Raw genomic sequence first — 14,321 nt, forward strand, 5'->3', positions numbered from 1 at the left:
ATGGTCAACACTGAAATCAGATTGATTATATTCTTTGCAGCCAAAGGGGAAGCTCTATACAGTCAACAAAAACAAGACTGGGAGCTGACTGTGGCTCAGATCATGAACTGCTTATTGCCAAATTCAGACTTGAATTGAAGAAAGTAGGGAAAAACACTAGACCATTGAGGTATGACCTAAATCAAATCCCTTATGATTATACAGTGGAAGTGAGAAATAGATTTAAGGGACTAGATCTGATAGATAGAGTGCCTGATGAACTATTGACGGAGGTTTGTGACATTGTACAGGAGACAGGGATCGAGATGATACCCATGGAAAAAGAAATGCAAGAAAGCAAAATGGCTGTTTGAGGAGGCCTTACAAATACCTGTGAAAAGAAGAGAAGCGAAAAGCAAAGGAGAAAAGGAAAGATATAAGCATCTGAATGCAGAGTTCCAAAGAATAGAAAGAAGAGATACGAAAGCCTTTTTCAGTGACCAATGCAAAGAAATAGAAAAAAACAACAGAATGGGAAAGACTAGAGATGTCTTCAAGAAAATTAGAGATACCAAGGGAACATTTCATGCAAATATGGGCTCGATAAAGGACAGAAATGATATGGACCTAACAGAGCTGATTTAGTGGTGCTGAATTCTCTCAGCTTTTGCTTGTCTGTAAAGCTTTTGCTTTCTCCTTCAGATCTGAATGAGATCCTTGCTGGGTATAGTAATCTGGGTTGTACGTTTTTCTTTTTCATCACTTTAAGTATGTCCTATCATTTCCTTCTGGCTTGAAGAGTTTCTGTTGAAAGATCAGCTGGTATCCTTATGGGAATCCCCTTGTGTGTTATTTGTTGTTTTTCCCTTGCTGCTTTTAATATTTGTTCTTTGTGTTTGATCTTTTTAAATTTGATTAATATGTGTCTTGGGGGTGTTTCACCTTGGGTTTATCCTGTTTGGGACTCTCTGGGTTTCTTGGTTTGGGGTGACTATTTCCTTCCCCATTTTAGGGGAATTTTCAACTATTATCCCCTTAAGTATTTTCTCATGGCCTTTCTTTTTGTCTTCTTCTTCTGGGACTCCTATTTTTAGAATGTTGGGGCGTTTGACATTGTCCCAGAGGTCTCTGAGGTTGTCTCATTTCTTTTAATTCTTTTTTCCTCTCTGCTTCGTTTATTTCCACCATTCTATCTTCAACCTCACTTACCCTAACTTCTGCCTTTGTTATTCTACTGTTGGTTCCCTCCAGAGTGTTTTTGATTTCATTTATTGCATTATTCATTATTGATAGACTCTTTTTCATTTCTTCTAGGTCCTTGTTAAACATTTTTTTGCATCTTCTCAATCCTTGTCTCCAGGCTATTTATCTGTAACTCCATTTTATTTTTAAGATTTTGGATCATTTTTAGTATCATTATTCTGAATTCTTTTTTAGGTAGACTCCCTATCTCCTCCTCTTTTGTTTGGTTTGGTGGGCATTTATCATGTTCCTTTATCTGCTGAGTATTTTTCTGCCTTTTCATCTTGTTTAGATTGCTGTGTTTGGGGTGGCCTTTCTGTATTTTGGCAGTTTGTGGTTCCTCTTAATATAGAGGTTCCTCCCTGTGGGTTGGGTTGGATGAGTGGCTTGTTATGGTTTCCTGGTTAGGGAAGCTTGTGTCAGTGTTCTGGTGGGTGGAGCTGGATTTATACTCTCTGGAGTGCAATGAAGTGTTCAGTAATGAGTTTTGAGATGTCAGTGGGTTTGGTGTGACTTTGGGCAGCCTGTATATTAAAGCTCAGGGCTATATTCCTGTGTTCCTGGAGAATTTGTGTGGTATGTCTTGCTCTGGAACTTGTTGGCTCTTGGGTGGAGCTTGGTTTCAGTGTGAATATGGAGGCTTTTGGATGACCTCTTTATTTATTAATGTTCCCTTGAGTCAGGGGTTCTCTGTTGTTCTCAGGTTTTGGATTTAAGCCTCCTGCCTCTGGTTTTCACTCTTATTCTTACAGTAGCCTTAGGACTTCTCTATCCATATGGCACAAATGATAAAACATCTAGGTTAATGGAGAAAAGATTCTCCACAATGAGGGACACCCAGAAACGTTAGCTGAGTTACATGGGGAAGAGAAGAGGGAGGAAGGAGATAAAGGTGACCATGAGGAGAAGAGGGGGAATCAAAAGAGAGAGAGCAATCTAGCCAGTAATGAAATCCCTATGTGCTCTCCACAGCCTGAAACACCCAGAGAGGTTCATGGAGTTACAAAGAGAAGAAAAGAGAGAGGAAAGAGATAGAGGTGACCCTGAGAAGAAGAGGGGGGTCAAAAGGAGAGAGACAGATCTAACCAGTAATCAGATCCCTAAGTGTTCTCCACAGCCTAGAATACCCAAAGAGATTCATAGAGTTGGGTAGAGAAGTGAAGGGGGAGGGAGGAGACAGAGGTGACCTAGGGGAGAAAAAGGAGAGTCAAAAAGGGGAGAGGGCAATCAAGCCAGTAATCACACTCCTAAGTAAAAATGGGTACTAAAGATTGGATTCTTAAAGGTACAAAATTGATAACAAATACCAAAAAGCAAAGATTAAAAATCTAGAGTAGACGTTAGACTCTCAAAAATACAATATTAAAGAAGCAAAACAAAATCACAAAAATTATTAAAAAATATATGAAGTTTGCTTTAAAAATAGGGTTTTTTGTTTTTGCAATAGTAGATTATAAAAATGAAAATTAAAGGAGTAAGAGGACTTAAAAAGAAAATAAAAAAAATTTTTAAATAGTAAAATTGTAAGTCGGAATTTCTCTGGAGCTGTTGAGGGCAGTGTGGGGTCAGCTCAGTTTCAAATAGTTCCTTGTTCCAGCTTATACTTCTCAAGATCTATAGGCCCCTTCCAATGTAATCGGTGCTAACTACAGGGTTTTAATCTGTTGCACCTGTCACTTCCAAAGTTGTTCCCTCTGTTTATTTTGGTTCCCTCTGTTTATTTTGGCTTCTTCTGTTTGCAAGTCTCTTCAGTGTCTAATTTCCACCCTGACACAACGGGGTGAAGGTGGTCACTTATTTAGGCTCGTTTGTTCAGTCATGGTGTGGGGAGAGAGTAACACTGCAAATGAATATCACTGGTGTGTGTGGGGAGTGCTTGCAGTGTTTTGGCCACACTGGGTTTGCCCCCGCGCACAGCGTGTGTGCTTTCACAGTCTACACTGCTCAGGCTCCAGGTTGCTCTGCAGGGGAACTGTCTAAAGCAGGCCCTGGGTTGAGTGCACTTCCCAGGTCTAAGCTGCTCAGGTTCAGTTTCTCGGTACTCCACAAAGGTGCAGACTCGGTTGGGCCTGTGATTTGTGCCCTTCCCAGGTCTGAGCAGCTCAAATGACCAGGTGCTTGGCGAGCACACACTCCCCAGGTGTGGTGCGTCTTATCGCCTCCCCCGTCCCAGCCACTCAGTTTCCTGGGTGTGTAGTGGGAGTGCCATCTCAGGTGTGCCCTGTGTCTCTTCTGGGGAGCTGATCTCTGGCTGCAATCCTGATGGATGTCAACCATCCAGGATCCCAGGAAAACTTGGTTAGCAACTGGGAGCATGCTTGCAGCTTGATAGAGGATGCCATCTCTGGGGCCAAGATTGCCCCTTTCTGGCTCTGGCTGTTGCCCGCCTGCTTCTCTGCCTCCAGCGGGGGATGGGCTGGTCCACTGCTGGCTAGCTCTCCTCTGGTATTCAGTCAGTCCTTTGTTCTGTGAGCAGGCCGGCAGTGCCTAAGGCGGGAAAGTTTTCTCTCTCTCTCTCTCTCTCTCTCTCTGGGTATCCCTCAGTTTGAGTTGGTATCTCTCATTAGCTCCCTCATATTGCCCTCAGGGCATTCAAGCCTGGTCTTTACCCTAAACAATGCAGCATGTGCCTCCCTGTTCAGCCCCCACATGCTGGTGGTGAACGCAAGCATCTGGGCTACTTTTCCAATGCAAGCATCTGGGCTACTTTTCCGCTGGGAGTTGCCATTAGGCACGTAATCTGTGCGTTTTATTTATTTATTTTTCCACCTGGTTATGTTGCCCTCTGAGATTCCAAGATTCCCCACAGACCCGCTGGTGAGAGGGTTTCCTGGTGTTTGGAACTTCTCCTCTTTTACGACTCCCTCCCAGGACTGGTGTCCATCCCTAACTCTTTTGTCTCTCTTTTTATCTTTTATATTTTGTCCTACCTCCTTTCGAAGACAATGAGCTGCCTTTCTGGGTGTCTGGTGTCCTCTGCCAGTGTTCAGAAGTTGTTTTGTGGAATTTGCTCAGTGTTCAAATGTTCTTTTGATGAATTTGTGGGGGAGAATGTGGTCTCCTCGTCTTATCTCTCTTTCTTTTATAATCTGCTTTATGTCAAGGGTATGCTTGGATCTGATTTTTATCTTCAGTATGAATAAGAATGTATTCTTGGTAAGAGATACTGGCTGGTCTTCCTTTGCAAGATAAATTTCAGGGTTTTCAAAAGGAAAGAGGAGTCCCACTCTCTAAGACCAGCGGGAACACCTCATGTGACACAATGATCTTTCTTGGAGTTTGGAATTCAGGTTAATTGCAGTCATCAGAAATTTTCTCAGATATTTCCATTCTGGTTCTAAGCCTCATATATATATTTTTCAATGTTCTAACTTCAAGTAAGAAGTCTACTCTGGATATGCATTTAGCTGAACTTTAGCACAATGATGGGCATGTTTCACATCTTTAACCTTAGAATAAATATGCTTGTTCTTAAATATGTTAACATTTTCAGCACCAAAAGCTGTAACCACTTCACCCACTGGTGTATGATGTTTTTCATGTCTTTCATACTTGTGCTTGGTTCTCCAAATTGTCACTAATGCTACCACTGAATTGTGCTCAAGCTACATAATTCCCTCAGCTTCTGATTATAAAACAATACTAATTTTAAAACATATTTGGTTAATTGATTTGTTACATACTGTGATATTTATAAAGATATATTATTATATGGATAAATATAATATTTCATATTTGAAATCAGTGCATTGAATGTGACTTTTCTGTGAAGAACAATGAGGTGTTAAAAGTTACTAGCATACTGTTGTTATATAGAATCTATTTAACATATTCTATGATTTTGCTCACAATCACTTTCAAGCCTATTAGGTTGTAGATTTAAGAATCATTCAATGTCCCTTTTACAAATTGAGACTTTACTATATTTAGTAGTCTAAATATAGTAACCTATAGTTCTAACATATTTATTAAAAATATTAGCAGTGAATCTTAGATTAACAAATGTATAAATCAATATTTATAGCTGTAATCAAATTGAATCTGTATTTAATTTGATATAGTTACTTTTGTTATGTCAGTACCTATCTCTATAATGACTATTCATCTTAAGAGTTGTATGATTTTCCTATGATAACTTTATAACATTTATATCTTAATTTTATAGCAATAATTATTTTTTATTTATACTTGCCATTCTGTATTGTCATAGCATATTTATGGACAAAATTTTATTATCCAGCTTCAAAATTTACATTTAGTCACCAACTTTGGTATGTATCATTTACACAGAAAGATAGTATTGTTGTTGCCCCAAAAGATGTGTCCTTCCTTAAGAACCTCAATAATAACATGGAATCATGACATGTTTAGACAGTGGACCTCTTTGAAGTTTCATCATTTTTTTCTACCCTTTCATTATCTCCTTACCCTCAATTTGTGATGTCCCAAAACTCTTAGATTGCTTTCTTTTTATTTTTACCCTCCAGGTAAAGGTGTTCCATCCACTTCTAATCAGGTAATACAATCATTGTTACATTTGTGTGATAAATGCAAAATACAGACAACTTCATATAAACCTACTTGTAGATCTTCCTTAACATGCAATTTCTGAATGGATTTATCAAAGACTTTCATAGTTTAAATATTATTCCTGGAAATTATAATGCAAAAATAGAAAGAAATAAAAAAATAAAAATATTTGAACAAATTTAGGTGATTAGTAAGTTTGTATTGTTTTCTCAAGTCTATCAAAGTCTAATATTTTAATTTTCAAAGCTACTATAACAAAAGTAAATCAAATTCACAACTACAATCTGACCACCATAAAACATATATTATTTTTTAGCTTTCCACATTCCCTTTTTAATCTTTATGTCCAGGACTTAGCTTTTATATTTATAAACATGGTAAATATCAATCAACAGATGAAAAAACACTTTTTAATATTATATCACAAACATTTTATTGATTTAATTAGTAGTATTTTAATTTTTCTTTCATAGTCCATACAATTGAAAATGTATTTAGATTCTCAATTACATTAATTAAATTTTATCCTATGAAGAATTGTTATGCAATTTGATTAATTACTTATAGATCTGTGATTCTGATTGTTGCATATATTATACCTCAGTATGTGTGACATAAAGTATACAACTACTTTTCTCTAGATGTTCAGGGAGATAACAGTGTCTTGTTATTCTCTTTTATTATTTGTAGTGAAATGAAAACAGAATTGGTGGCAGTTTGAAGCAAAGGATATGTTGCTAAAATGAAGTCTTTAAGACATCAGGGCTTGGAGAAAGGGCCTTGAATACCTGAGGTGCAAGATCATCATTAGACAAGAAAAAAGGAGTTCAAGTCTGATGATTGATTCTAGATCCTTGATTTCTTTTTTCTTTGTACTTGCAGGGATGTGAGAATGTCAGTGGTTGTGAAGAAGTATGTTACACTGTCATTAATCATAGGCCCTATCGGAGACCCTCCCTGAACTCCAACGATGATGGTTATGAGAACATCGCAAAGAGAGTGAGACCATTAAGAGAAAGGCCAGAAACAGAATATGCCCTTCTCAGGAGACCTTGCAGTATTACGTCTTCTTCCTGTGCAGCTGAGAATGATTACGAAATTGTGCTTCCTCACTAGAATACTCCTGCCTCATCATCTTCCAGTAATAAAGATGAGCAAATGGTGACCTCCAGGGGAGTCTTTCTCTTTCAGCAGTACATGAAACTTTTATTTCTGGCCAGACTTTATAAATGATATTCTTTCACTGTACCACATTAAGAAACTGAAACATCTCGTCAATGTGGTTTGGGTAAAGCCACATAAATTGATATAATGATATAGAGTATTTGACCTCTTTTTGTTTGTAAAGTTTGAGGATGTGGAAATTGTAGGGGGGATCCTCCCTAGAACAATAAACATCTATACATATGTGACTTAGAATATCCAACTCCAATTCTACATTCCAAATTTCAAAGGCCAGCATTCACAGTCCTAATTATCTATTTCATTTTTGAGGTGTAATCTACTCAATAAATTCTTAACATAATAAGACTAGTGACCAGAACCTTTGCTAACTGAATATTTACTTCAATTTTGCCTTTTCCGCATACTGGAGATTCTTGCATGTAAATTTGTGGTAGCAGTTTAAAAATTAACAGGTTTTGATATTGGCCTTTCTAAGAGGAAAAGCTGAGAGTGCAATTTTAAAAAAGGAATGAGGTTTAGTGGCCCAGTGTCTTTCTCTCTGATAGTAAATCAGATAAATTTGTTCAAAGTTAACTAAAAACTGAAAGCATACTTGTATTTACAGTTTTATTCACAATATACTAGTTAATTTAAATACTAGTTATTTTTAATGAAGAAGGAAGAATAGTGTCTGGTTTCAAAATTCAGGCAAATTGGTAAACAACCCATTTATTTTTACTTTCATTCTCAAGGAGAGTCTAAACAACTTGCCAACTTCCCATTGAGGACATAAAGGACATAATGGACAAAACATCAATAATTACTTTTTATATATCTACAATATACTGACCTTTTAGATTACTGGCAAGGATAAATCAATAGATAGATGTCAGATAACTTTCTGTTTTGTTTTTCATATTTTTTCATTAAAATGACATATGCTGTAGGAAGGAATCTGGTTTCTAGTTATTAGTTTAATACTAGACTTAATCTAAAATAATGTCTGTTATTCTTCTATGCACATTAATCTCTAACAAAATGTAAACCGAGACACTTCTCTACACTGGAGCTCCTTTACTGCCTCCTCTATAGCACTCTCTACCTGGAAGAGAGTGGGTAGACAGAGAAAATGGACAAATTAACAGAATGTAATAGGTCATGTCAAAATATAACTTACCTTATTTATTAGGAATGATCTCATATAACAGATGATACAGATAATTACCATTTATTGAGCATTTGCTGGGTTCTAGTTGTGTAACTTATTGGTTTTACACAAATTTTGACTCTCTATTCTTGGTAAATTCTTGTGTTCCTTTGAAGTGATTTGAATGTGTGGAAGGAGAACTTAACAGAAATCTTATAATTCTGGAAAAGTGACCTTGTCAGAAATATGTAGAAATATTGTATAAATCAGTCAACTTTAGGAGGTGACAAAACTAATTTTTTATTGTAGAAATCAGTCAACTTTCAGAAATGACAAACTTGTTTTTTCTTGTAGAAATTAGTCAACTTTGGGAAATGACAAAATTGTTTTACCTTGTACAAATCAGTCAACTTTATGAAATGACAAAATTATTTTTTCTCTGTATGCTTTTGTAGTTGTTTTTCACATGTAATAAATACTATATTCAAGATAATGACTCATTTTAATATACTTAATAATCTGGAATTATAGGAGAAGGGGCAGTCAATAGGTTAATGAATATTACTGTATAGTAAAAGAAATATAGAAATCTAAAAGCATAGATGTGACCTGGTTGTAAATCATACCCCATTTCTTGTGGAGATTCAGTATTGTTTTTAATGTATAAGCTGTTTTTCATTCAGCATAATGAATGTTTCACCTTGTATTAGTAGTTGACATTTTTATAAGTATACTACTGAATGAATAACTCATAATTTTTAATCTAATTATTTGCTGATGGGTATGTGAGGCATTTACAGTTTTGACATTATAAATAAAGCTGCTTTACATTTACTTGAGTACTCAGACATGTTGGTTTGCTAGGGTTGCCAATGTGTCACTGTCTAGGTAGCTTCAATAACAAAATTTTATTTTTTCACAATTCTGGAGGCTGCAAAGTTCAAGATCAAATTGTAAGCCAGGGGTTTTCTCTTTTCCCAGAAAACCTGTTTTATGCCTCTCTCCTAGTTTCTGATGGCTTATTGGTAATCTTTGGGATTTGAAGACTTATCAGTAAGACCTTTATGTCTCAAGAGTAGGATATAAGTTTTACTAAAATTCAGTGATTTTCTATGTTAGTGAAATATCCAGGCATCTAGTGGTATGGGGGATGTTGAGATATTATTTCTGAGGTAAATAATAAATTGTTGCATCTGGCTACTACTGTAGACAAAAAAGAGATCCAATGCCTGTGGAATTTTGAAGACACAGTATTTGTGGATTTTGCTAATAACATACTCTTTATTTGGATTTGCAGCTCTTGTCTGTTTATGGAGTGACCTGAAAAGTTGCTAGTTTTTAGTGGGGCCCAAGACAAGTTCAGTTCTGCATCAGGTCCAGGCTGCTCTCCAAGTGCTCTGCCACTTGGACCTTATGATTCAGCAGATCCAGTGGTGCTTGAAGTGTCAGTGGCACATAAGGAAATTGTCTGGAGCTTTGGAAGGTAAATCACAGGGAAAGCCCTTAAAATTTTGGATCCATCCTCCAAAGATCATTACTATCCTTTTGAGAAATAGCTCTGAGACTAAAGGTTTAATCATGGTCACCAAGTTGCCTTGTGCATCATCAACTGTGTCATTTGACCAAGCCATAGAACTGGGCACACATGATAACATTCCATCATATATACCACTGGAAGTGGTATATATAACTTTGGGCCAAGCAGGCCCTGAAGGCACAAATAAGTTACATGAAGAAGTGGCCCAAATGCCCCTGGTTCCCATTCCTGCACTTTCTTTCTCCCAACCTGTACCTATTGCTCCATGACGAGTTTTCCACAATCAGCTGACAGGAAGAAAGACTCATCTGGTTTATAGACGGCTTTGTACTTACACAGGTATTACACCTACAATGAAAAGCTCTTGCTCTACTGTTCCTTTCTGGAACATCTCTGAAGAACAGTGCTGAAGGGAAATTCTCCTCCCTGGGCAGAACTTTAAGAAGTGCACCTGGTAATTCACTTTTCTTGGCAGAAAAAATGGCCAGATGTGCAACTGTGTACAGATTCATTTGCTAGGGCCAGAGGCTTAGTGAATGGTCAGATATTTGGAAGGAACATGATTGGAAAATTGGTAAAGAGGTCTGGGAAAAAGATACGTGGTTAGATCTCTCTTAACATGTTAAAAATATGAAGATATTTGTGTCCTATGAGAATGCTCACCAAAGTGTGATCTTAGCAGAGAAAGATATTAATAATCAAATGGATGGGATAACTTGTCAGCCTGTAAATACCTGTCAGCCTGTTTCCCCAGACCTATCATTGCTCAGTGGGCTTATAAACAAACTGATCATAGTGGCAGGGATAAGCTTTATGTTTGGGCTCAGCAACATGAACTTACACTCACCAAGGACTACCTTGTTATGGTCACTGCTGACGGGCCAAGTGTCAGCAGGAGAGTCCAACTCTGAATCCCTGATGTAACACTATTCCTGTGGTGATCAGACAGGTACCTGGCTGTTGTTATTCAGTAGCTAAGTCCTGGTGGACTCTTTATGACCCCATGGACTACAGCATGCCAGGCTCCTTTTCTATTCACTATCTTCAGCTATTTATAAACTCTCACTATTTGAATTTGCTCAAATTCATGTTCAGTTGATTCAATGATGTTATCTGACCATCTCATCCTCTTTCACACCATTCTCTTTTTGCCTTCAGTCTTTCCCAACATCAAGGTGTTTTGTATCACTCCCATTAAGGAAGGGCATTATTTTTGTTTTTAATGAAATAGGCACTTTTTCTGGGTGAGGTTTTCAATCCTTGAATGCAATGCTTCTGCCAAATGCACCAGTAGTAGTACCAGGAGTGGAATGCCTTACCCACTGTTCTGTTACTCTTCTATAAAAGCATTGCTTCTGATCAATGAACTTACTACACAGAGAAAGAAGCATGGAAATGAGCCCATGATTACGAAAATCATTGATCTTACCATGTTCTCCTTAAGCAGAGGGCTTGATACAGGGGAATGATATTTTGAAGACTCAATTATAGCACCAGTTCTTTGGCAATATGTTGCTTAGTTGAGGCCAGGTTGTCCTTGGCTGTGTAGGCTCTCAATCAGTGGCCACTATGTGGTGCTGTTTCACAGGTCCAGCAATCAAAGGGTGAACACGGGAGGGCACCGCCCACTATTACTTCTAGTGACACATTAGCCAAATTTTTGCTTTTAGTCCTCAGAAACTTATGCTCTGCTTGCCTAGAGATCTTACTTCCAAAAGAAGTATATAGACCAAGAGAAACAATAAGGAACCAGAAGTTAAGACTGCCACCTAGCCATTTTGGGCTCATACCAGCTGATCAAGAGACAAAAGGAAATTACTATCTTAGTTGGGGTAATTGATATGAACAACCAAAAGGAAATAAATTGGACTGGTCATCTACAACAGTGATAAGGAAGATTATGTCTGAAATCAAGGGTATCCCTTAAGGTTCTCTTAATGCTACCATGTCGTATGACTAAGGTCAATGGAAAATTACAACAACCTAATTCAGGTAGGACTACTAATGTCCCTGACACTTCAGGAATGGCTTGGATCACCCCACAAGGTAAAAAACCCACAACTATCTGAGGTAATTGCTGACGGCACAGGAAATATGTAATGTGTAATGAAAGACGATAATTATCCAGCTACAACCATGTGACCAATTACAGAAATGAGGATTGTAATTGTTATGAGTATTTCTTTTATGTTGCTATGCATGTGTTTGTGTTTATGAATTATATCATATATATAGTCCCCCACATATATATATATACATATATATATAAACCTGTAAATGTATAATATATATACATTTTACATATTACATGTACATGTACTTTTATATTAAGCCAATGTCTTTAAATTTTTTCTCTCATTTTCTTATCATGAAACATAAAATGTATTGACTTTCCTTATACATACATACATACACACACATATATACATATACATTTTAACTTTATATCATAGTATTTAAGTTATAGAATATCAAACAGGAGAGTGAATCTCATCTAAGGATTTTGCATTCTTTTTTGGGGAGAAGATTAATATATATTTGGGTATACAAAAGATAAGCAGAGGGGCTTCCCTGGTGCCTCAGTGGTAAGGAATCCACCTGCCAATGCAGGAGACATGGGCTCAACCCCCAATCTAGGAAGATCCCACATGCTGTGGAGTTGCTTAATCTGTGTGGAGCAACTAAGCCTGTGCGCCACAACTATTGATCCTGTGCTCTAGAGCCCAGGAGCCACAACTCCTAAGCTCACATGCCACAACTCCTAAAGCCCACGCCCTAGAGCCTGTGCTCCTCAACAAGAGAAGTCTGCAATGAAAAACCTGCATACCACATCTAGACAGCAGCTCTGCTCAGCACAGCTAAAGAAAAGCCCATGCAGCAACAAAGACCCAGCACAGCCAAAAGTAAATAAATAAATAAAATTTTAGAAAAAGATAAGGAAAGATATAATTATGTTCTTTCTCTTTTCTTTTTTTAAAAACGAATTTCTGAATTTGTGTCATTCACAAATTATATTTCATCCTTTCTTCTATAAAGTAAACATTTAAGATCATAAATTTTAAAGTACTGTTTAAGCTGTATTCTACATATCTGAAAACACATTTCGACAACTGTTCAGTTTTTAATATTTTCTGTTTTTATTACAATTTATTTTGGATCATAAGTTATTTAAAAGCACATTCTCAATTTCTAGTATCAGTTTTTTTCTTTTTGTTAATACTTTCTAATTATTGTTGTTGGAGAAGGATGTCTGTATAATACTAGTTCTCTGAAATTTGTCAAAATTTGTTTCATGATACAGTAAGTGGGAAAGTTTTGAAACTATATCATAGTAAGCTAAAAAAATAATGTAACTTTGGTTCCATTGTGTATATACCAATTAGATATAACCAGTTAATCATGTGGTTTAAATAGTCTATCTTCATTTTTTTTTCCCCTTTAAATGTGATAATTATCGAGAAAAAAATGTGTTGAAAATATCCTACTATGGTGGTAAATTTGTCAGTTTCCTTTCATTCTATACCATATTTAGTTATATATTTTGAAAGATGTTATTAACTTCACACAAAGCTTAGAATCGGCACCTCTCCTTGTTATCATCTTATATATCCTCTTTACTAAGCTTTATTTTTTCTAATGTTAATAAAGCCATATCAGTTTTGTTTTGGTTATTATTTGCATGATTCAATTATCTTTTTCCATCCTTTTTCCTCTCAACTTTTCCATGTCCTTATATGTTAGATGCCTCTTTTAAATAGCTTAGCTTATAGCTAAATATTGTTTTTCTAGTCCAGTCAGTCTTTGACATTTTCTTATTTATTTATTTAAATTGAGAAATAACATTGTATTAGATGTATATATAGTTAACATCCATCATCACTCATAAGTACACATTGTTTTCTCATAAGAACTGTTAAGATTTATTCTCTTAGCAACTTCTAAAGATACAGTACAGTATTGTTAACTATAGTCACCATGCTATTATTACACCCCCATACCTATTTGTCTTTTAACTGGAATTTTGTACGTTTTAAGCACTTTTACCCATTCCACCCTGTTATTTTTTTATTTGCAGATTTAGTACTGTTTAAGAAGATGTGTATGGATGCCACATAAGCAAAGGGTGGACTGCAACTTGTCTAGGCTGGCTAAGCAACCATCTAGATGTTGTTGTGATTTTTTTTTTAGATGTGATTATCATTTAAGTGGGTAAATTTTTAGTAAAGTACATAACCCTTTATGGGCTTCCCTTATGGCTCAGCTGGTAAAGAATCTGCCTGCAATGCGGGAGACCTGGGTTCGATCCCTGGGTTGGGAAGGTACCCTGGAGAAGGGAAAGGCTACCCACTTCACTATGCTGGGCTGGAGAATTCCACGGACAGTCCATGGGGTCACAAAGAGTCAGACATGACTGAGTGACTTTCACTCACTTCACTTAACCTTTTATAATGTTGTGTGGGCCTCATCCAATCAACTAAATGCCTTAATTAAGAAAGACTGATATAAACCAAGAAAGAAAGAATTCTTTCTAAGATTGCAACATAGAAGTCTGGCCTAAATTTCCAGATTCCTGTCCTACAGAATTCAGACTCAAGATGCAGCTTCAATTCTTACCTGAATTTTCAGCTGTCAGGCCCACTTAGAAATTTCAGGCTTATCAATCATTACTTTTGTGTGAGAAAATTCTGTCTCTGTCTCTCTATAGATAGATAGATAGATGAT

The 14,321-nt window shown here is 36.7% G+C and overlaps 1 protein-coding gene across 1 annotated transcript in view; it reads left to right on the forward strand.

The window, feature by feature from the left end:
- GCSAML (germinal center associated signaling and motility like) overlaps positions 1–13,270 on the forward strand; it is a 53,613-nt gene extending 40,343 nt beyond the window's left edge. Inside the window, exons 4-5 of the mRNA XM_061423201.1 lie at positions 5,709–5,737; positions 6,634–13,270. Of these exons, the coding sequence (XP_061279185.1) occupies positions 5,709–5,737; positions 6,634–6,867 (263 nt within the window). The 3' untranslated portion in view covers positions 6,868–13,270. The remainder of the gene's footprint in view (positions 1–5,708; positions 5,738–6,633) is intronic.
- The last annotated feature ends 1,051 nt before the right edge of the window (positions 13,271–14,321 follow it).

This window comes from Bos javanicus, chromosome 7 (genome assembly GCF_032452875.1).
Source record: "Bos javanicus breed banteng chromosome 7, ARS-OSU_banteng_1.0, whole genome shotgun sequence".
In the NCBI taxonomy this organism is placed as follows: Eukaryota; Metazoa; Chordata; class Mammalia; order Artiodactyla; family Bovidae; genus Bos; species Bos javanicus.